The sequence below is a fragment of the Chionomys nivalis genome, chromosome 1, assembly GCF_950005125.1.
Source record: "Chionomys nivalis chromosome 1, mChiNiv1.1, whole genome shotgun sequence".
NCBI lineage: Eukaryota > Metazoa > Chordata > Mammalia > Rodentia > Cricetidae > Chionomys > Chionomys nivalis.
In genome coordinates, this window is record NC_080086.1 from 190,481,915 (window position 1) to 190,505,544 (window position 23,630).

The 23,630-nt window shown below is 39.4% G+C and overlaps 1 protein-coding gene across 1 annotated transcript; it reads left to right on the forward strand.

Annotated features, from left to right (window-relative positions):
- Positions 1–7,393: 7,393 nt before the first annotated feature.
- On the forward strand, positions 7,394–14,777 carry Ndufa4 (NDUFA4 mitochondrial complex associated). Its single transcript, XM_057790797.1, has 4 exons — positions 7,394–7,563; positions 8,604–8,692; positions 9,526–9,586; positions 14,484–14,777. The coding sequence occupies exons 1-4, from the start codon at positions 7,522–7,524 to the stop codon at positions 14,538–14,540; spliced, it is 249 nt and encodes an 82-aa protein (XP_057646780.1). The 5' UTR covers positions 7,394–7,521; the 3' UTR covers positions 14,541–14,777.
- The last annotated feature ends 8,853 nt before the right edge of the window (positions 14,778–23,630 follow it).

The following is a 23,630-nucleotide window of genomic DNA, read 5'->3' on the forward strand; positions in this document are numbered from 1 at the left end:
ATATGCCACAAAGTCTGGCTACAGTTTCATTTAATTTGAACAACTATTATTTATATATTTTTTAGATCAATCAAAAAATTAAAATGAAAGAAAAAGAAATAAGCATGGTACAAAACTCAAAGTGAAATGGTTGAAAGGCACCCAATCCATTATTAAGATCTTATGCCATGTAGTTACTTTATTCTGTGGTTAGAAATACTGTTTGAGTCTTCACCACTTAAAGGATAAAATTTCAAATCTTAACCTCACCCAAATTTGAGTTAACTTTCATCTTCGTTTCCCTTGTCTCCTCTCTATGAAAACCAAGTTCCACTGCACCAAACTCAGCCCCTTCTACACACTTTGAACTCACGGTATAAGCTTTCATTTCTCTTTGCTTTGTTAAGAATATTTTATATGTATGAACTACAAGTTCCCTTTTCCCCGATAATACCATGTGATATGATACTTTGCTACAATTTTAATGTTTTCTATATTATTTGCTCTTTTTATATTTCCGAGTATGCGCAGGTTCATGTGTGTGAATGTATGAATCCTGGCTGTCATGTGGAGGTTGTAGGACATCCTCGAGGATTGATCCTTGTCTTCTACCTTGTTTTAAACAGGATATCTTTACTTTTTATTTCTTTTTTTTTTTGTAGTTTTTTTTAAGGCAGGGTTTCTCTTTGTAACAGCCCCAGTTGTCCTGAAACTCACTCTGTAGACCAGCCTGATCTTGAACTCACAGAGATCTGCCTGCCCTCACCTCCCAATTGCACCAGGATTACTTATTGTGTGCTATTATATATCCAGACAAGCTGTGTGGTTAGCTTCTAGGGTTTTTCTGTTCTCTGTAGTAGTACTAGAGATGCATGTTACCACATGTGACTTCCCATGAGTTCTGGGGAGTCAAACTCAGACCCCCTTACTTGAAAGGTAAGCTTTTTCACTATGTCACCTCACCAGTCATCTTTTTATATTATTTTTATTTTCTGTATGCCTCATTTTCCAAGTCAAGTAACTTATCTGAGATTGGGACTAGCAGAATTAAATATAATTTTTCTAGAAAAAGCATATATTTATATGAACAAATGGCTACTATAACAGAGTCTGTCTTTTTCATTACAAACATTTAGGACTCTTCATTCAAGATATTCAGGTCTTGATTCTTTTTGCTCCAAATCCACTCACCTCTGAGACCCTAACACTCACTCATTATTTCCTACTCAGAGTCTATGATCCACAAATGATGTTGTGGAATCTTATTATCTTTTCTCTTCCTGTCCTCCCTGACCTACTTTTTCTTTCCTTCCTTGTTTTGCCCCATATTTTATCTTCTTGTTGTTTCTGTTATAGTGCTAAGTATGGCAGCCCTCACATAAAGTTTGAGGAATGTAGGACCGAGTTTCATTCCCGGTCCAATTCTGTGATTTCTAGGTTGTTGCTTTCTACAGTTGTATTTGATTGGTCTGAAGATCTCTGAATTCACAACCACTTTAATTGTCCGAAACAATCAAACAAACAAAAAAAACCAAATTTCTACAGTGGAACAGAGACTGGAGACTGGATAACTATAGTGAAGCAAAAGAATGAGAACTGTACACGGGTGCTGAAACGTCACCGGGTGTAAGCTGCTACAGAGCTAAGGTAGGAAATGGTCTTTGATTAATGCTGATTTTGTCAGCACACTTCCTCGATTCTTGGCTTGAATCCATGCAAGGAGTTCATAAGCACAAGCATATCTTTCTATCTGATTCTTTTCTCCAGAAAATTGGGGAAATGAAATATCAATTCACATCTCAGTTTTTGAAACCCAAAGCTATGAGGGTTTTTGTTTTTGTTTTACTATTTTAGCAATATACAATTGACTTCTCTTCTATTTAAATCTAGTCAAGTCTCTGCATCATTGACCAAACCTGTAATTCTTTTTGAGATAGACTATGCTGCTAATCACAAGTACTATGACTTGAAACAATAAAACTCTCTTCCCTACTTTCAAAACGTGCCCATCATAGGCAAGCAATGGCTCTTCTCCAAATAGCTTTCAATTTCACACCCGAGCTGGTAAAGCAACCACTGTCTAGATCAAAACTTGATCTTGTCATGGAGGGAAAAGAGAAGAGAGAACAGCACACAAGGGGGCCAATAATTCTGCATGACAAGTGCGATTTCTCAGATTTTCTTTTCTACTAAAGGATGTCATCTAATCAAACCTGATACTAATGAGGCAATTAAATGACTGCTTTTCCTAAGGACAAGTCAGAGGAATTTGGAAATGATATAATCTGCCACACAGAAAATCCCTATTCTGAAACTCACATTGAATTTTTTAATGCTTCCTCTGTCATGGTTTTTCTAAACTGTCACCTCTACTCTCTAACCCTACTTAATATACAGGCCACATCCTCTTTACTCTAAATTTAATATGCAAAATTTAAATTTTGACAATTTGACCTGTTGGTTACAGTTTAGTCAAATTTACATAGTGTAAGTCTGCTTTATTAACTTTCCAATATAAACCTGGCTGCCCATATTATTCTTATGTCTGGAACTAGGTCAATGGTCCAAAGCAAAAAACAAAAAACAAAACAAAAAAAGAGCAAACACCTGCACTTTACTTTCTTTTGAATTATGCCATTTCTGTAAATCTACTTACTTTTTATTACCAGTATTTTTCATTCCAAATGAAATATTCAGTAAAAGGTTTCCCCATCTTGTAATCTTTTTCAGCCAGTCTGGCTGTACTAACTACTGTAGTTCCCTTGTTTACACTTGAATACTTTCTGTACTGATTTTTAAAATGATCATACTCCTTACCATAGTACATAAAACTTTAGCAAGATTGCTATCTCTAAGTGACATCATTTTTTCCTTTGTTATGCATGGACCAGTTACTTTTGCATACTTTCTTCTGTTGCTGTTTTTGTCTTTTTTTCTTTCTTTTTTTTTTTGTTTTTTTTTGTTTTTTTTGAGACAGGGTTTCTCTACATAACAGCTCTAGATGTCCTGGAACTAGCTCTTGTAGACCAGGTTGGCCTTGAACTCACAGAGATCTGCTTACTTCTGCCTCCCAAGTGCTGGGATTAAAGGAATGCACCACCACTACCTGGTTCTGTTGCTCTTTTTTTTATAGCCTCTGGGCAGTTTCATTTAACTATACTGTTCTTCCTAGATCTTTAACTGGTTGCCTCTTCTTTTCATTTAGGTTTCAAAAGGCTCTTTCCTCGCCCACTCTAGCTAACATAACCTTCTTCCCTTCTCATCCATGTCATTTCTAGCTCTTGGTCTAGGTTATTGGCATGCCTATAACTCTCTAAAGTTACTTTATCTGTTCATTACTTGCCTTTCTTAGTCCACATGGTAGTTCTGTTAGGTCACAGTATTTTTTTTCTCCAATTCTAAATGTCTAGAATCTAAGTGATGTTCATGTAGGCATATGTCTGTGATGCCAGCTCTTGGAACGCCAAGGCAAGAGTCAGAGGCCAGTCAAAAAAAGCAAAAGCAACAGTATTTGGTATAGAGTAGTCACTTAGCAAAAGTTTTCTGAATTAATGACAAAAAAAGTAAGAAAGAAAACCACACCAGTCTTTACATAACCTTCACCACATATCATCCACGTTCCCCTCCATGTTTGTAGCAAGAAGGGGGCCACTTGTTTGTCCCAGCTGCTCAGAACCAAAATAACCACACAGAAACTGTATTATCTAAAACAGTGCTTGGCCCATTAGCTCTACCTTCTTATGGGCTAACTCTTACATCTTAATTTAACCCATTGCTAGTAATCTGTGTATTGCCACCTGGCTGTGGCTTTCCAGCAAGATTCCAACCAGCTTCTGTCTCTGGTGGGACTACACAGCTTCTCTCTGACTCTGCCCTTTTTCCTCCCAGCATTCAGTTTAGTTTTCCCCGCCTAGCTAAACTCTGCCCTGCTATAGGTTCAAAGCTAGTGCGCAAAACAATCCCCGACCAGTTAGTATTTAAAGGGGCATTTATTTTGGGGTTAAAACTCACAAAGCACAAACTGTCAGGAAGGAGCCTAGTCGCCGGAGTAGGAGCAGGAACCAAGTGTGGGAACCAAGAGAGCAGGCTGAGGCTTGCCGCTCTTTTTTAAAGATAAATAGACCATGCCCCAGTGGGCTGGTATCTTAGCAGCTATTGGCTGAAGGAGCGGAAGGCGCTCCTGCAGCACAGTGGGCTCGTACTTCAGCGGCTATTGGCTGAAGGAACAGAAGGTCCTCCCACAGCACAAAGCAGTTTCTTTATTCATTAATGGTAATTACAACATACAGAGGGAAATCCCACATCACTTGTTGGTTTTATCCAAACAAGCATTACATGCTGGAGTTTCTCAGTTTGATGCTCTTTGAGTCTTTCCTCAATCCATCTCCAGTGACAAATTGATCCCCATTAATAAAACAACTCCTACATCTGTTTTCCATTTTTTTTTCTTTTCCAAGAGAGGGCTTCTCCGCATGTAGCCCTGGTGGTTCTGGAACTTGCACACTAGGCAAGGCTGACCTCAAACTCACAGAGATCTGCCTACCTCTGCCTCCCTGAGTGCTGGGATCAAAAGAATGGATGACCAAACCTGGCTCTGATATTATTTTTAACTTTTCTCCTTACTCACTTGTATCCATCAAACCATCAGGTCTTGTCAGTATTATAGTTTTCTCTGGGATTTTCCGCTCCCCACCCAATCATATCTCTCTCTCTCACACACACACAAACACACCATACATCACTACCTGCAAACATATATAGGCAAAAAGAAGAATGATAAGTTTAAAAATAAAAAAATCATTCATTTTGTGTTGTATACTTATGTAATTTTGGATTCAGTTTTTAATTCGGATTAAAATTGTATACCCATATTTCAGTTTAATAACAATGCCCACCTGAGTCACCAGTGGGTCAAGGAAAAAATAGAGGAAGAAATGAAAGACTTCCTAAAATTCAATGAAAATGACCACACAGCGTACCCAATTTTATGGGAAACAATGAAAGCAATGCTAAGAGGAAAGTTCAAAGCACTAAGTGCCTTCATGAAAAAGCTGGGAAAATCCCACACTGGTGAGTTAACAACATACATGAAAATTCTAGAACAAAAAGAAGCAAACTCACCCAGGAGAATTAGATGGCAGGAAATAATCAAATTGAGTGCTAAATAAAAAAATACAAAGAAAAAATACAAAAATACAAATAATCAATGAAACAAAGAGTTGGTTCTTTGAGAAAATCAACAAAATAGACAAACCTTTATCCAAACTAAGCAAAAGGCAGAAAGAGAGAGAGAGAGAGAGAGAGAGAGAGAGAGAGAGAGAGAGAGAGAATATCCAAATTAACAAAATCAGAAATGAAAAGAGGGACGTAACAACAGACATGGAGGAAATCCAGAGAATCATCAGGTCAAATCTTGAAAAACTGTACTCCACACAATTGGAAAACTTAAAAGAAATGGACAACTTTCTTTTTTAATTTTAATTTGGTAAATATCATTTACCAATATTAAATCAAGACCAGATAAGCATTAAGTAGACCTATAACTGCTAAAGAATTAGAAATAGTCCTCAAAGGTCTCCCCTAGGAAAAAAAAAAAAAAAGCCCAGGATCAGATGGTTTCAGCGCAGAATTCTACAGGATTTTTTTTTTTTTTTGAATTTTCGAGACAGGGTTTCTCTGTAGCTTTTGGTTCCTGTCTTGGAACTAGCTCTTGTCGACCAGGCTGGCCTTGAACTCACAGAGATCCGGCTGCCTCTACCTCCGGAGTGCTGGGATTAAAGGCATGCACCACCACGGCCCGGTCCTACAGGATTTTTGAAGAAGAACTAATACCAATACTCCTCAAGTTGTTCCTTTTATACAACAGAAACAGAAGGAACATTGTCAAACTCTTTTTATGAGGCTACAATTACCCTGATACCCAAACCACATAAATACATTACTAAGAAAAGGAATTACAGACCAATGTCACTCATGAACATTGATGCAAAAATATTCAACAAAATACTGGCAAACCAAATACAAGAACACATCAGAAAAATCATCCATCATGAGCAAGTAAGCTTCATTCGAGAGATGCAAGAACGGTTCAACATATGTAAAATCTGTCAATGCAATCCACCATACAAAGAAACTGCAAAAAAAAAAAAAAAAAACAAAAAACAAAAAACCCACACATGATCCTTTCATTAGATGCTGAAAAAGCCTTTGACAAAATACAATATCCTTTCATAATAAAGGTCTTGGAGAGAGCAAGGATACAAAGAAACATACCTAAACATAATAATAAAGGCCATATACAGCAAGCCAACAGCCAATATTGAACTAAATGGAGAGAAAAAGCAAACCCACTAAAATCAGGAACAAGACAAAGTTGTCCACTCTCTCCATTTCTATATGCTGGGAATTAAACTCAGGACCTCTGAAAAAAAAGCAGTAAGTGTTAAGAGTCATCTCTCCAGTCCCTGATTTTGGTCTTGAGTTCCAGCTATAACAGACTTCAGCATGTTAGCAGTTGTGAGCTTCAGAACTTCTTCACTTGAATTGTTTTCCTTATACACTTCCACTGGTAGCATTCTCTTGGCTAACACTGCTTCTTCAGTTTAGCAATTCCAGTGAACACGTCTCCTCTTTTTAGTCTTATTATTTGAAAACTGTAATATATGTAGGGAGTTGGAAAGGGTTCAGATTGTTCATTGTGATTGTATGTGTTCCATTAAACCCTGTCTTTTGGGGGTGAAAGCAAATTTAGAAAGAAATAAATGAAAATTGAAATAGGGTAGTAGAAACTCTTAAGTTTAGGAACACGACCTATATGCAATAGCTGAACCCAGAAGGGATGGTGGCATGTTGCAGAAGTTTTTTTGAGGCTAGTGTCATGACCTGGGAGTGTAGCGATCACACTGAAGAAACGAAGGTCACTCACTAGTTTTTTTTAACTTCTGTCCCTCAGCGCAGTGGGGGACAGGAAGCAGCTGCAAGCGGTCTCAAACCACAGCCCTTGACCTTGGCGGCTGCAGACAGGACCTGTGTCCTGTGGGAGCCACTGAGGCGCCTTTTAGCTCCCTCCGGGGCCTCCAGGCGGCCCTGCGCGAGCACGGCACGCGCGCCTCTAAGCGCGTTCGTGTGCGGCCCGGGCCCGGAGGCTCCGCTAGGGAAGGCGCGCCCGCCCGCTGACCCTGATCACACGCGTGTCGTCCTAAAACGTGCCTGTCTCATCAGTCTAGAAGTTCAGGTTTCTACGCCGAAATATACCCATCAGAGAGGATGCATGGCGAAGCACTGAAGGATCCTGTGCTTCTCGGTGGAATGCAGAAGTCGGGCTAGGTGAGCACGACCGCTCAAAGGCTGAGCCATTCTGGCACTGCGGAGGACAGCCGCATCCGGGCTTTCGTGCCGCAGCCTGCCCTCCGAGCCAGGGGTCCTTCAGGTAGGAGGTCCTGGGTGACTTTGGACGTCCGCTCAGCCGGGTTGCAGAAGACGCTTGGTGTGCGTCCCACGCTGGTTCTCCTGTCTCCGTGGAGGTAGGCCTCTGCCGCAAACATGCTCCGTCAGATCATCGGGCAAGCCAAGAAGCATCCCAGCGTAAGTTCATGGTCTTTTCCAGGGTGGCTTCTGTGTTTGGTGCACCTGCCTCAGTCCCCTGGGCACGCTCCGGTTTCACTGTTCTTGGGGTTTACCCTGTTTGTGGTTGGCCTGACCCGGTTGCTCGAAGCCTTTTATTTGTTACTGTTTTCCGTTGCGGAGTTTTGCCAGAAGCAGAAGGTGGCAGACATCAGGGAGGAAGGTAAACATTCTGAGTGTTGGAACGCTGGCCACGCTCTCGCAGATTGGTTGCTCCAAAAAAGGGTTGAATGGTACACGGAGTGGGTTAGAATCCATGAAAGGTCAGGTTTGTTATCTTGGCTTTTGAGGCTTTTATATTCCCTGCATTGCATCCCCAAGCCTTCTGAAATGTAAGGGATCGTCATCCTGGAATCCTTACTTTTCTTGGATACCTTGCATTTGCAACATTTACTTAAGTTTTCTTGACATCTCATTTTTGTTCAGTAAACTCCCCCTATGACAGTCCCTAAGATAACTAATCTTTGACTTAAGCCTGATTTTCTAAATACTTAGCAAGTTTAATAGAAATCTGGTTTCAGAGTTATTTCCTAAAACCAGTGCTTGTGACAGACATGTCTGCCAGCTGACTATGCTCTTTATTTCACAGAGATTGTGTGTTTATCACTACCATTAATGTTATCTTTATTATTTTTAGTTTTTTCTAGACAGGCTTTCTCTGTGTAGCCCTTGCTGTCCTGGAACTCGCTCTGAAGATCAGTCTGGTCTCAAACTCAATAGAGATCCACCTGCCTCTGCCTCACGGGTGCTGGGATTTAAAAGCATGTGACAGCACCACCCAGCAAGAAGTCAGTCTCTTAAAACCAAAATAATCCTAATGCCTTTAGAATACAATTGAAAAGAAACATTGCTTCCATTTAAGATCAACCTTTGTTCACATTTTAGGACAAGTTAGCGAAATGGATTTGGATGTTACCGTGTAGGAGCCATTGTAGTCTTATTTTGGACAAGATCAAGGAATGTGATGATGGGTACTATGTTTTGTCTATTCTTTGTTCTAGTTGATTCCTCTCTTCGTATTTATTGGAGCAGGAGGTACTGGAGCAGCACTGTATGTGATGCGCCTGGCATTGTTCAATCCAGATGTCAGGTGAGTCTCCCGATGCTTCAAGCTTGAATGGCTGAGGAAGCTGCCCTGGGGACCACAGCCCTGGGAGAGGTAGCACAGTACAAACAACTACAATTTCACATCCATGCAGCCTCCAGGACTTTCTGCTGCTGACATTTACCTTTCCTGTCTCATCAGTTTACCCAATTTCACTGAGTTTTAGTTTTCTGTTGGCAAAGTAGAATTGCTAAGTCTTTCATTTCATTTCAGATTGGGATAATAATTGTTATGTTTGTTTATTATTGTTTGGAGACAGGGCCTCATTATATATTTCTGGCTGTCCTGGAACTCACTGTGCAAACCAGGCTGTCATTGAACTCACAGAGATCTGTCCGCCTCTACCTCCTGAGTGCCAGGATTAAAGGCGTGTGCCACCATGCCTGGGAATCATTGCTTTTTATAAAATACGTAATCGTGATTCTTGTTCTGTGTGAATGTTTTATCTTTTAAACAATAAAATGATCCTTTTTGCAGTTGGAGATGATTAATGGGGAGTCTATAAACTTTTATTTATTACCTCAATGATAAAAATAGAAGATTTTATAAAATCCAAATACAAGCATTCCTGCTATAAAGACAGGGATGAGGACAGATATTCTAAATGGCTGTTACTGTGATTTCTACCAGTTGCATGCTTGTTTAACTATGAATTCTACTTCTGTTTCGCTTCATAGTGAAAGTAATACTATCCTATACCTACTAGAAAATGAATGAGTTTGATCTCTTCAAAATATTAGCTTCTAAGGAAGTATTTCAAAACATGATTTAAGTAGTGTTTTATTACTATAATAATTATACTGTTTTATTCATTTTAGCTGGGACAGGAAAAATAATCCAGAGCCTTGGAACAAACTGGGTCCCAATGAACAATATAAGGTAAGGGTACAACATTGTTCAACGTGGCTGGAAAGCATATTGTAACAGATCTGTGGCTCTGTGGTAGTTTCTCTTGAAATGAGATGTGCAGGCAAAACTCCATTATCATGATGAACCTGAAGAGTTACTGCCATTGCGTTTGAAGTATGGACAGCCTGGTCTCTTGGGTGGTTTGGTTGCCTTTTTCTTCTTGGTATGGTTCAAATACTTTTGGTGAGGTTTAGTAGGAAGAAATGAAAGTCAGTTAAAAATAAAATTTTGCCATGAGCCTCATAGATAAACTATAACACCTTCCCAGAAGAGTGGTCTATTTAGCTACTCTTTGAAAGATTGTATTCATGTCCCATGACTATTGATTTCTCAAACATAACCTTTCTTATGTGTTGTATTTGTGAATGTAAACCTTCTGTTGCCAAGAGTTCGGGTATAATTTTCATGCCAAACTATCTATTTAACGTGCCTACTTCTCCCTTAGGTTTTCTGCTGCATCCAATTGTTCCTCAGTACCTAGCAGTTTGCCTTAGCCCCCCAGAAGAGTCACGCTGAGCCGAGTTTGACTAAGACCTGGGGAAAGTGTCTGTGGTAGAGACAGGTGTTCTCATTACTATTTGTAGCAACTTTAAAGATTATTCTTTACTCACTTTATTTTTTCTTTTTATTCCTTTTGTTTGTTCATTTTTTTTGAGACAGGGTTTCCCTGTGTAACAGCCCTGGCTGTCCTTTACCTAGCTCTTGTAGACCAGGCTGGCCTCAGAGGTCCACCTGCTTCTGCCTTCTGAGTGCGGGGATTAAGGATGTGTGCCACCATCAGCCATCACCGCCTGGCTTTTTACTCGCTTAATCCAACTCTAATTTGGCTTCTAAGTACACAAGCTGCTGTCCTCTAATGGTAGAACTAGAAATACACTAGCCAAGCTGTACCAAACCATCTTCTCTGTGCTCAAGAAATAATAAACAGGCATTCTCATTCATTATTTTATTTTAGGAATTTAAGCACCAGTTATTCTGGGGGGAAATGTATGTTTAAAAAAAAAGAGAGAGAACAAAGAACTAGAATTTGGTTGTTTGACCAAAGGGATATTCTCTATAGGTATTTCAGGAAATGTTCCAGATGATTCCAACAGTTGTGCCAATTACTGGTGCCTTGGAATATGATGACGGGCTGATGTGAGGCCCTGTTAACTGAAAGTGGAACGTTGCTGCGTTAAAACCCTGGTGTTTGTGGCATAGCGTGAGCCTTGAGTGCTTGTGCCTCATAGAGGGTGGAAACTGAAAAATGTTGTTATATTGTAGTAAGAGTGAAGTGAACGCAATCTAGATGTTCATTAAGCCTGGAATGAACGAAGTCTACTTATTTTTGCTTTTAAACCCAAGCAGTGAGGTTATCATCTCCATAGTGATTTTTCTGTTATCTAAAGAGAACTTTTTTGAGGATGGACTGGTTTCTCTGTGTAGCCTTGGCTGTCCAGGAACTCAATCTGTAGACCAGGCTGGCCTTGCACTCAGAGATCTACCTGCCTCTACATCCTAAGTGCTGGGATTAAAAGCATGTGCGAAACTCTTGGCTTCATGTAAAAGAATTTTATTTATTTGGCCAATAGAGCTCAGTTGTACCATACGCCTTATTTATTTGTTTGTTTGTTTGTTTTTGTGGCAAGCAATCAGGTAGGAAGATGATATTTACTACTTTTAAACTGTTTTGTTTTTGACCCCCTGTTCTTTCCATTTCCCTTGGGAACCACAGTGGCAAATAAGGGCTTCTCATCAAACTGAAGACTGGAATAAAATGAGTGTGGAGCACTTGACTTAGAAACAGCAATGTGAATAAAAAACTAAACATTAATAGTGTTAAGATACTAAGATTTGGGATGGCTATGATAAAAAGTACCATGGATAGGGAACCTTGGCAGCAGAAATGTGTCACCATTGTGGGAAATGTGAGACCAAAGAGCCAGTCAGTCTCTTCCTCCCGAAGATCCTGGATCTTTCACAAGATTACTGGATGCTTTCACAAGAGGAAAAGGAGGTAGACACTTGGCCCTGTTTTTCTCTTTAAACAAAATAGCCTAGTTGTGAAGGCTCTACCCTTAAGTCCTGATTACCTTCCATATTCTCAGTTTCTAAATGTCATTTCTTACTAGGGGCTAGAACTTCACCAGACATTTTAGGAGGACATGAATATTCAGTTCATAAAGGGAGGTTATTGGCTCCCCAAAGCAAAAACTCATAAAACTACAAGAGATTAGGAAAAGATGAGGTTTAAGGATTAAAGGCCCAGCAGTACATCAATGAAAGAAATGCTTCAAAGCCATTATCAGATATTGCCATCTAGGGTGCTTTCAAGGTGACCACTGTTGAGAAAAGCAGCAGAGGCATGGACGTGAAAAAAGCAAAGCAGATTTCAAAATTACTTCCAGAGAAAATTTTAAGTACAAAGCAAATAAATCAAAAGCCTACTAGTTTTGAGGGAAAAAAAAATTGTTGAGTCAAGGTCTCTCTACATAGTCCTGACCTGGAACTCACTGTGTTGATGAAGCTGACTTTGAATTCAGATACCTGCCTGCCATTTTGCCTTCAGAATGCCGAGGGATTAAAGGCATGCATCACTACTTTGGCAGAATAGTTGGTTTAAGGATGTAGCCATGGTTGTCTTGAAACTTGATATGTAGATCAAGTTGTTCTTCAACCTGATCAAGGTTGATCCTTCTGCCTCTGCCTCAAAATTCTGGATTAAAAGGTGTGTAACAACCACCACACCTAGCAGTGGCTTTGTTTTTGAATATTTGTTTTTATTGCTTTGAATTCCATTTATGAGTACAGGAGCCTGCTGAGATTACAGATGTCAGAGCTCTGGAGCTGGAGTTACCAAGGTGGTTTGTGAGCCACCCCACATGGGTGCTGGGACCTGAACTCTGAGCCTTTAGATTAACAGTACTTGCTTTCAGCCACTAAGTCATCTCTCCAGCCTTTTAGTTTAGTCAGTTTTAAGTAATTTATAATTTGATCCTCAATTAGATTTTTATAAAGCAATTAGAATGCAGAAGATGGTGATGATTAAGATAAACCGCAGCTAGACATTGTTGGCATCTATTAGATGTTTATTTTCTGTTTAACACATATTATACTTGTATATCTATCTCAATATAACCTAATATTATGCAAACGTGTTAGAGACTAGTATAACTTGTTCTGTTGTCTAGGTGAATTGATTCTTAACAAGACAGAGCAAAGAATATTGCTCATTTATTTACATTTTTCTGTCCAAGTAACCCTAGACCAGTGTGTATAAACCTAAGGATAGCATGGTGATATGCTTTACAACTTGGAGAGTTTTCTTTTTTAAAAAATCAAGTAAGGAATTGGGGATGAGGTTCAGCTGGCAAAGTGTTTGTTTGCCTGGAATGTGCAAAGCTCTGTGTGCAGTCCTCAGTATCCTTAAAAGAGTGTGGTGACATGTGCCTGTCACTCCAGTGCTGGAGAGAGGAGGCAGGAGAGCATAAACTCTTAAGATCATCCTCACATACACACCATGGAGGCTGTGTGAGATCCTGCCTCTTACAGTAAAGAAGTATATATTTGAAGAAAAGGGGGTTTGAAGAAATCTCTGTGGGAACAGATTTGTGAACCATTTGTTTGTATGTTTTTTACAGTGGAAAGGAATGAGTCTGGGTCCTCACATAGGCAACTGCTGTGACTTTGAGCTAGATACCAGCCCTGAAGTCTCCTTTAATGCAGTCTGTCTTCCATTGCTGTGAAGAGACTCCATGATCAAAACAGTTCATATAAAAGAGGACACTTAATTGGGGGCTTGCTTACAGTTTAGAGAGGCTTAGTTCATTATTATCTTGGCAGAGAGCATGGCAACAACCAGGCATGATGCTAGAGAATGTATCTGGGAGCTATGTCCCGATCCACAAACAGAGAAAGAGGACTGGGCCTGGCATGGGATTTGAAACCTCAAAGCCCACTACCCCAGTGACTCACTCCTCCCACAAGGCCACAACTAATCCTTTAATCAGTATCGGGGAGTTCCACTCCTGGGTGACTAAACATTAATAATATATGAGCCTATGGGGGCCATTCTTATTCAAACCAGTACACAGACTCTGGAGAAAATGCTTATAATTCTTTTATAGATAAATAACTCATTTTCAAGGAATTATAGCATTATCTTCTTAGTTTTCTTTAGCCCAAGAATAAGTAAAACTAAGATTATAATTTTTGTTTCTTCCAGTAGAAATTCTAAACCCATTTCAAATATATCACCTAAAAACAAAACAGCAACAAACTCACTAGGAGTTAGACATTGTTTAGCACTCGAGTAAAATTTATTTCTAAAATGATCTTAATTGAAATATTTGAAAATCTTAGACATGTTTTAGTGCCGTATTACTTTAAATCTATCACCAAAAGTGACTGGCAGTGTTCAGCATTCAGAAAACCCACGAGAAAAGGACAGTTGGAGCTGAAGAGTTGCATAAGCAACAAAACACTATATTACTAGCCTCCTTCCTGTTGACTCGGGGTCCCACATATCATACATAGGGTGTTTATTTATATATGCACACAGAGATATATATGAACTAAAAATTTAGAGATAGAAGTGTACATCAGAAAGAATAATTATTAATTTTGCAATGGATAATCCTTATAGATCTAACTAGTATAGAGTATACTTAAACTATAGATTGAATGCTTTATTTACTTTGCCAAAATCATCTCCTTGAATAACCACTAAAATTTTAGATAATGTATTTTTGTGTGTATATTACATTTACATAATTAAGTATTCTTAAAATTTTCTTTTCTGAGTTCTTATTTGAAAAAGATGAAACAAATTCTAAAACTTGTGAGCTATGTTTGTCTTTGGTAATCTAAAATATATTTTTTCCCCAAGTTCTACTCAGTGAATGTGGACTACAGCAAACTGAAGAAAGAAGGCCCTGACTTCTAAACCATGAAGCTCACCATAAAGCTGCTTATAATGAAGGTCTTTCAGAAGCATCCGCACAATTTTCCACTTGACCAGGAAATACTCCTCTGAATGCATGAAATCATGTTGATTTTTTGGAGTTTATTAAACTGATGAATAAATCTTTGAAACTTGATAACGTGTCAGTAATTAATGCTGAAAATCCATATGGGACTTTATGGCTAGGGTATATGAAATAAAATACTAAAATTCAAACCATCTCTTGGATTTCTCTATGCATTTGAGCATTTAACTTTATACTGCTTTAGTAAGTGTGTGTGTGTGTGTGTGTGTGTGTGTGTGTAGACCCACACATGGTAACTTCTGAATGGAAATTAAATAAAGGGATATTGGGAAGTATATTCAAGCCATTGTTAAACTGTGGAGTTCACTGCATGTCGGTCAACACTACTGAACATGAGGCCTACTGTGGAGTGGTTGATATATCCTGTGTCACTCCATTGGAGAAAACTGATTTTCCCACTCCCAACAAGTACAATTGAGTTGTTAACCTTTACCTTAAGTTTATCTTTAAATATAACAAAATAAAATATAAGAGAAAAACTATCATACCTTTGTGGACAAGACAAACTAAGAAGGAAAAGAGCCCAAGAGTAAGAGAGACCCACTTGTCTGCATGCAGGAATTTCATAAAAATACTAAACTGGAAGTCGTACATGTGCACACACACACAGAAACGTGGTGCAGACCTGTGAGGGTCCTATGAATGCTGCTTCACGCTCTGAGTTATTTTCCTGGTGTACTCCATACTCTCTGGCTCTTACGTTCTTTCTCCAGGTTCCCTTAGCTCAGGGGAGGATTTGATAGAGACATCCCATTTAGGGATGAGTGTTCCCTTATCTCCCACTTCAAAATGTCTGGTTGTGGGTCTCTATTTGTTCCCATCTGCTGCAGAAGGAAGCATTGCTGATGGTGGTTGAATAAGACACTTATCTCCAAGTATAACAGAATATCATTAGGAGACATTTTATCAATATTTTAGGCTGTTATTTGGTTTTGCCTTAGGTCCCTGTGCTGTCTAGCCTCAGGTCACCCAGCTTTTCAGTTTCACGAGGTCCCATTTATTAATTGTCAGCCTTAGTGTTTGTGCTACTGGTGTTCTATTCAAGAAGTGGTCTCCTGGGCCAGTGTGTTGAAGGCTATTTCCCACTTTTCTGTCAGGTTCAGGGTAACTGGGTTTATGTTGAAGTCTTTGATCCACTTGGATTTGAATTTTGTACTGGGTGCTAGATATGGATCTATTTGCATTCTTCTACATGCTGACGTCCAGTTATGCCAGCACCATTTGTCGAAGATGCTCTCTCTTTTCCATTGTATACTTTTGGATTCTTGCCAAGGACAATGGCACTGGGTTTTGATCCTACTGCATGTACTGGCTTTGTGGGAGCCTAGTCTGTTTGGATGCTCACCTTGCTAGACCTGGATGGAGGGGGGAGGACCTTGGACTTCCCACAGGGCAGGGAACCCTGACTGCTCTTCAGGCTGCTGAGGGAGGGGGAGGACGATGTGGTGAGGGGGAGGGAAATGGCAGGAAGGGAGGAGGTGGAAATTTTTAAGTAAAAATAAACTGCAAAAAAATTTTTGGCTTCTTTGTAAAAAATCAGGTGTTCATAGGTGTGTGGATTTAAAGACTTACGTTGGGGTCTTCTATTCGATTCCATTGATCTGTCTTTTTATGCCAGTAACATGCTGTCTTTATTACTATATCTCTGTAGCAGAGCTTAAAGTCAGGCATGATATCTCCAGAAGTTCTTTTACTGACCCCACGTAAGACTCATAGCAAAAGTGGATAGGTAGCCTGAAGTAGCCATCTCTTGGAATCCGATTGGTAACTAACCAAATTGTCATCAGAGTCTTCACCCGGTGACTGATGGAAAACAGATGCAGAGATCCACAGCCAAGCACTGGGCCAACCTCAGCAAATACTGTTGAAAAGAGGGAGGAAGGATTGTAGGAGCCAGAGAGGTCAAGGTCATCACAAGGAAACTCATAGAATCAACTAACCCAGGTCATAGAAGCCACAGCCTCTAGACCCATAGCTAGGGAGCCTTTATGGGACCGACCTAGGCCTTCTACATATGTGTAACAGTTGTATAGCTTGCTCTACTTGGATTCCTTACTGTGGGAGCAGGGATTGTCTTTGGCTGGCTTTGAAGAACCTGTTCATTATATGGGGTTGCCTTGCCCAGTCTTAATACAAGGAGAGGCACTTAATCTTACCTCAACTTTATATGCCATGCTTTATTGCCACCTTTTCTGAACAGAAACAGGAGGAGTGGAGTGGTGGGGGCATAGAGGAAAGGTTGGGGGAGAAAATAGGAGAAGAGGAGGGAGGGGGGAAATTCTTTCTTTTTCTATATGTTCGGTGTTTTGATTATTATGTGCCAAGTGGTTTTTCTTTGCTGGTTTGATCTATTTGGTGTTCTGTAAGCTTCTTGTGCCTTTATAGGTATCTCATTCTTTATGTTCAGAAATATTTCTGATTTTATTGAAAATAATTTGTGGGTTTTTGAGCTGGGATTCTTACACTTCTATTCCTTGGACTTTCCATAGTGTCCCAGATTTCCTGGATGTTCTGTGTCCTTTAGATTTAACATTTTCTTTGACGGAGGCATCATATCTGCCTGAGATTCTCTCTCCCATCTTTTGTATTCTTTTGTTGATGCTTCTGTCTATAGTTCCTGTTCCCTTACCTAGGTTTTCCATTTCCAGAATTCCCTGTTTGTGTGTGTGATTTGTTTGTTTGTTTGTTTTATTTTTTATATTTCCATTTTCAGGTCTTGAACAGTTTTATTCATTTCCTGTAACTGTTTTCTCTTTACTTTCTTTAAGGGATTTATTAATTTCCTCTAATTCTTTGTCTTTATCCTCAATTTCTTTAAGAGATTTATTCATTCCCTATTTAAGGACTTCTATCATCTTCATAAATTAAGTTTGTCTTAAATTTTTTTCCGTGTGCTTCAATTGTGTTGGACTATTCAGGCTTGCTGTAGTGGGATAGCTGGGCTCTGGTGGGGCTATATTACCTTGACTGTTGTTGTCTTCTTACACTGGTGTCTAGGTTAGAAGTGATTATAGGTCTAGAAGCTGATTTGAGTTTATCTTTGTTGGATGACTGCTTTGTTCCTTGGTTTCTGCTTCCTTTCTCGTGTTCTGGTAAAAGTTTACCCACTGGCGTCAGTTAAATTTAATAATATATTACGGGTTTTGGCATACAGACAAGGAGAGACTGCTTTTTACACCACAGCTATTACTAAAAAGTGTGATTTGTATTTCTCCCTATGTTTGCTACCTAAGTGTCTACACACATAGCATTCATAACAATGTCCCAACCCCTTTGATTTACATTATGACTCAGTGACTGAAAATCTTGACATGCTGGTCATCTATGTTGAAACCAGTACTGAATTAGCCTGGGCCTGATGCTGAAAAAAATGGTGCTATATGAAAGACAAATAGCTGGAAAAATTTATTTTGAATCCCACCCCATGTTGTGTTTTTCGTTCTTCAAAGTCAAGCATCTGTAATCTAATAACCAAGACAGGACAGAAAGAAAAAATTATGGAGATGTAAGAAGAGAAAGAAGCCCCTCATCCAGGAGCTCAGTTTGAGTCTCATGCTAAATAAAAACAAGAATTTCAACATGGTTGACATTTGCTGTGAAGGCTATTTGACATAGAAATAATATTATTTCATAGATATTTATGGCTAAAGTAACAATGAGCCAGGTTTAAGACCTGTACGTATATGACCTTGGGCAGGGCCTATTCCTTTGCCTCCGCGTTATCTCAGAAGCTCAAACAGGATTGTCAACTTCATTTACAAAAAGGAAATCCCAACTTCCTGCATCTAGGTGACTTGTACTTTCCCTAACCAATTTTAATCCTGTCAGGTGCTTTCCAAAACCACCCAGTGATAATTTAGCTTCCATAGTTAGAATACTATTGTAAAAACAAAAGCCTGTGCCCATAGAGTAGGAAGCATGTCAGGCTTGTTTTCTGTCTCACTCCTTTCTTAATCAACGTCCTTAAGTCCACACTAAAACATCTTTGTTAAATCTCAGCTCTGTTTCCTACAGCCAAGTCCTGATTTTTTTTTTTTTGTTGTTGTTGTTTGTTTGTTTGAAAACAAAACTCCTGGTTTGGCTTGGGTTGAGGTCCCTAAACATTCAGGGGAACCCCTCAAATCACTGCAAGTGAGAGAAAAGAGCTCTGCTTCTTGCCTATCCACACCAGTGAAAATAACCTTTTGTTTTCTTTGTTCATTTAATCAGGAAAAGAACTAAGTTAATACAATGATGTATTTAGACTCATATACTTAGTAATGATATATTGCAAACTTACCTGCTTTAAACTATCCAATGGGTCACTTATTTTTCCCTCTGGCATATTCAAACATTTTAAATAATGAAAGAAAATATTCTATTTAATATGGATGTGTGCGCATGTGTGTACACATGTATGCAAAGACTTGAAATTCATATTGGGTGTCTTCCTGAATCATTCTTCATTTTTTTATTGAGGTGAGGTCTGGAACCCATATCTTGCTCAACCTAGATTTAGTGGGGAGTGTTATCATTGTTATCATTTATAATTCTGATCACCGGAGGCTGGTCCCACAAAAAGCAGCGCCAGGTCACCCGAGACCTTGGCGGGTCCCCTTGACATGTGGGAGATTACGGTGGGTGAGAGACAGACAGACAGATACATCATGCAGAGAGAGAGTTTGGGTATAGAGTTTATTTAGTGGGTTATGGAGGGGGAAGAAAAGGGGAGAAGTGGGAAAAAAGGGAGAAGGGGAAAAGAGAGAACAGAGAGGCAGAGGCTGCCTCTCCAGAAGAAGGGCAAAAGGGCAAACAGAGAGAGAGAAGGAGAGAGAGAGAGAGAGAGAGAGAGAGAGAGAGAACAGGTTGGAGAGGAGGCAGGAGATCAGCTTGCCTAGGTGGAAGGGAGGAGGGGAGGGAGGTTGGGAGTTGGTGGAGCTTATTTCTTAAAGGGACAGGGTATCTAGGTGACAGACCAGGCCAACAGATTACAACAGAGAGGGCCTTGGTCCTGACTCAAAGTAATATGCTAAATTTTGTTGACTCCCCATGGGAAACCTATCCTCTCTGAGGAGTGGATGGGAGGTGGAATGGAGGGGTGGGGAGGAAGGTAGAGGGAGCAGGAGGAGGGAAGGGAGTGGGTACTGGATTTGGTATGCTAAATGAGAGAAGATAGTTTTGTATTTTTAAAAATAAATTTTAAAAAAGGAAAAAAGGTAGCAGATGGAAAAGTAAAAATAAAAAAGGAAGTACAGTCCATCGAGACCAAGAATTCTAACCCATAGAACTATAAGAGAATAAACCTGTATGTCTTAAGCAACAGTTTTGCGTTAATTTGTTAATTGGAAGTACAGAGAAACCACAAACCAGAGGTGATAAGGTGCATTGTTATCACCTCGGCATTACTGACCATAGGTTGTCTAGAAATGAGAACATGACTGTCAAGAGCTGATGGGAGGTAAATCCAACATACCCCAAGGTCTACTCAATAAGAAAGTTTTGATCCCCTTTAAAACTTGTATTTTAGTGGCTGGAGAGATGACTCAGTGTTTAAGAGCTCTAGCTGTCCTTCCAGAGGTCCTGAGTTGAATTTCCAGCAACCAAATGGTTGGCTCACAGCCATCTATAGGGGGATCTGATGCCCTCTTCTGGTATAAAGTACATGAAGATAGAACACTCATACATAAATAAAACATAAAGAAAACAACTTGTAATTTTTTTTTTGTAGAATATACGTAAGGCAGACTAAAAAAGAAAAGAGACTAATAATATTTGATAGCCTAATTAAGCTTTTTTTCCCCCCGTGGAATTTGGTTTTCACCTTATCTTAGGAAGGTCAAGGCAGGGAGCGAGAAATAGTGAGGGGAAAAGCAGTCAGACAGAAAGGCGAGTCTCCTGGTCATCAGCTGAACAGCTGAGAGGCCTTTCCATGAAGACAATCAGACAGAGCTTCCAGAAATTGAGAAAAGCATTTCTTCAGCAGGAGTTTAGATAGTGCAGAAGTAACAAGCTTCTGAAAATTTTAAATAATTGATGAGAACTAATTTTTTTCTATTAGGAGTCAAAATCTAGGAGGAAAAAGCATGGGGCTTAGAACTGAATAGGTTTTATGTTGAGTTTCCTGTTGAGTAGGTATTTTTCTTTTGTAGCTCTGTAGTAAACAGAGTCTGGGACAAGATTTGTGGGCAAGGTAGTTATTTAGGAGCAGAAATGGCAAAGAAGGGTAATGAAATGGGGAAGAAAGACAAGTCAATGAAAAAAATGAGTTGTGTGTGTGTGTGCGCGCGCGTGTGTGTTTGTTTTCTTTTTCTGACTGTTTCTAATGTTACAAGTAGCCTTTGGGGGGAAGCCTTAGAAGTGCTTCACATAACTTTTGGTCATAGAATGAAAGGAATAGAAATCTCTCTCCCCTGGCTTCTCTGCAGACGAGGATGTAAAGACCATTCCTTCTGCTCTGTTGAGTTGTGCATGTGTGAGAACTAAGTACCCTTTTTAAACCTCTCATATAGGTGAGTAATGCCTCTTGTCTCTGTTTGAGCTATAATGTCCCATAGGTTCATTGATTTGAGGCTCACTTTCTCCCCATTTGGTGATGTTTGTGAAGGTTTTGGAGATGAGACTATGGGGGAAGTAAACTATTAGAGGTGGGCTTTGAGATGTCAAACGCTTTGCTATTCACTTTTTGTTTCTTATCTGTGGTTTAATCTGGGAGCTCTAAGCTTGTGTTCCAGATGTCATGGCAAGCACTTAACCCACAGGCTTTCCCTTCATGATGGACTCCTATCCCAATTGAACTATAAGCCAAATAAACCCTTCTTTCTATATGTTGTCTTAGTCATGGTGTTTTATCACATAAACAGAAAAGTAGTTAATGTATTTTACGATGTCCAAGGTAATATATATATATATATATATATATATATATATATATATATATATATATATATATATATATATAATGTTCAGATTGGGCTTCTGCCAAACTGATTGAAGACTGGAATTGAATGCTACACCAGTGGCTGAGGAAGAGAAAGGTGAAAGAATATTAAGTGAATCCAAGGGGAATCTGGTTTGGGAATTATAATTGAGCCAAAAACTCATCTGCACCTGTACGCTTCAGTGGTACCCACCAGAGCAGTGTCAATACAGTATTTTCGGTAGCAATATTAACAGTTAATATGGGCAGGATTTGAGAGAGTTGACTGTGTCATTTTTTCATTTTCTCATTACACATTTATTCTTCAGGTTATATGGTTTATATTCTACTGCCCTGATGATCATATTTCTTCTGAGGTCTATATTAACCTTATTGCAAATTGGTCATCATTCCATTTACTCTTGTGGTTTTGTTTCTTGCCTTAATATCTGTGTGATATTTGGTTCTGTCGTGCTCATTTTCTTGCTATATATATATATATATATATATATATATATATATATATATAGTGGGAAACATGGAAAGATAGGCAAAGGCTCAGATCCTGTGCATTCTTTTTCTTTCTCAAAACTTCTATTTTCAGAGTTATAACATATGTTAGTTCTCATTTTCTTACTGGTCGGTGTATATACTTCTTTACAATTTTTATTTTGCCTTATGTGGATATTCAGTAATTGTTTACTGTTAGAAGTAATAAAGGATGGAAGCACTGAAATGAGTATTCAGGCACTCTGTCACCCCAGACCCAATCCCCTATTCTCATCCTAATGCTTCAACAGAACACCAGCTGCAGCCTCTGACCCCCTGCCCACAACTCCTGTGGATCCCACAGACCACAAACATTGAAAAGTCAAGATGCTTCCTACATAGAATACTCATCCCTATGTTCTATCCTCTTTGTTTTGGGAAGGTACTCTGCAGGATACAGCCAAAAGAAATGTGGATACCAATTCAGCCACAAAAATGTTTGACCTATAATGTATCCTTTCTGCAAATATGATAGCTTAAAGGCAGTACTTGTGGAAATAGCCAACCAATGTCTGATTTGATTTAAGGCCTATTCCACTAGACAGAGTTCACACCTGATACGTCTTGTGTTACCAATGACCTAGAACAAAGCCAAACACTAGGCCTGTGGCCTGGAACCCATGCCTTACCTTGCCTAGAATGCCAAAAACCAGAGATTGGATGGTCCAAGGATGTATGGTAGAACCGAACACAATTGGCAAAGAAAAATAAAAGTCAATGTAATGATTCCTAATGATATTCTGCTATACTCATAGTTCAGTGCCTTTTCCTGTTGCCATCAGAGAGACTTCCTCTGGAAGCAGTGTGAGCAGGTCCAGAGACCCATGACCAGAATTTGTGCAGAGAGAGAGAGTCTAAATCAGAGGTCTCCATCAGATCTCTCTCCCTGGAGATCAGGAAACCCCATGGAAGAGGGGGAGGAAAAGTTGTCAAAGTCAAAGGGGATGGAGAACACCAGGAAAACATGACCCATTGAATCAACTAAGTAGAGATCACAGAGACTGAAGCAGCAAGCACAAAGCCTGCATAGGTCTGCACTAGCTCCTCTGCATATATGTTATGGATGTTCATTTGGTGTTTTTGTGGTACTTCTAACAGTTGGAGAGGATGTATCTCTGATTCTTTGGCATGTTCTCGAGACTCTTCCTCTGATTGGGCTGCCTGTTCAGTCTGGACATGAGGGCTTTTGTTTTGTTTTACTGTATCTTGTTTTGTCTTATTTGGCTATCATCTCTTGGAGGCCTGCTAGTTTCTGAAGAGAAATTATAGGTGGAGTATGTTTGGGGGCAATGGGGATGGTGGGGTATCTAAGAGGACTGGAGTGAGGGGAAACTGTGGTTGAGATATATTATATAATAGAAGATTCTACCTTCAATAAAAAAATTAAAAATCCCCCAAACCAAAAACAACCAACAAACCAACCAAACAAAATCAAATACTACTTGTCTAAAAAATTTAGTAAATGATTCCTAAAGATATTCTGCTATAGTCATATATAAGTACCTTATGCAGCCATCATCGGAGAGTCTTCCTCTGTGAGCAG

What these genes read in the sequence shown, in the direction of transcription:
- Ndufa4 (XM_057790797.1), top strand. Translation starts at nt 7,522, where the DNA reads ATGCTCCGTCAGATCATCGGGCAAGCCAAGAAGCATCCCAGC. An exon ending in TTGTTCAATCCAGATGTCAG is followed by an intron (nt 8,693 to 9,525) that starts GTGAGTCTCCCG and finishes TATTCATTTTAG; the next exon opens with CTGGGACAGGAAAAATAATC. An exon ending in GTCCCAATGAACAATATAAG is followed by an intron (nt 9,587 to 14,483) that starts GTAAGGGTACAA and finishes TTTTTCCCCAAG; the next exon opens with TTCTACTCAGTGAATGTGGA.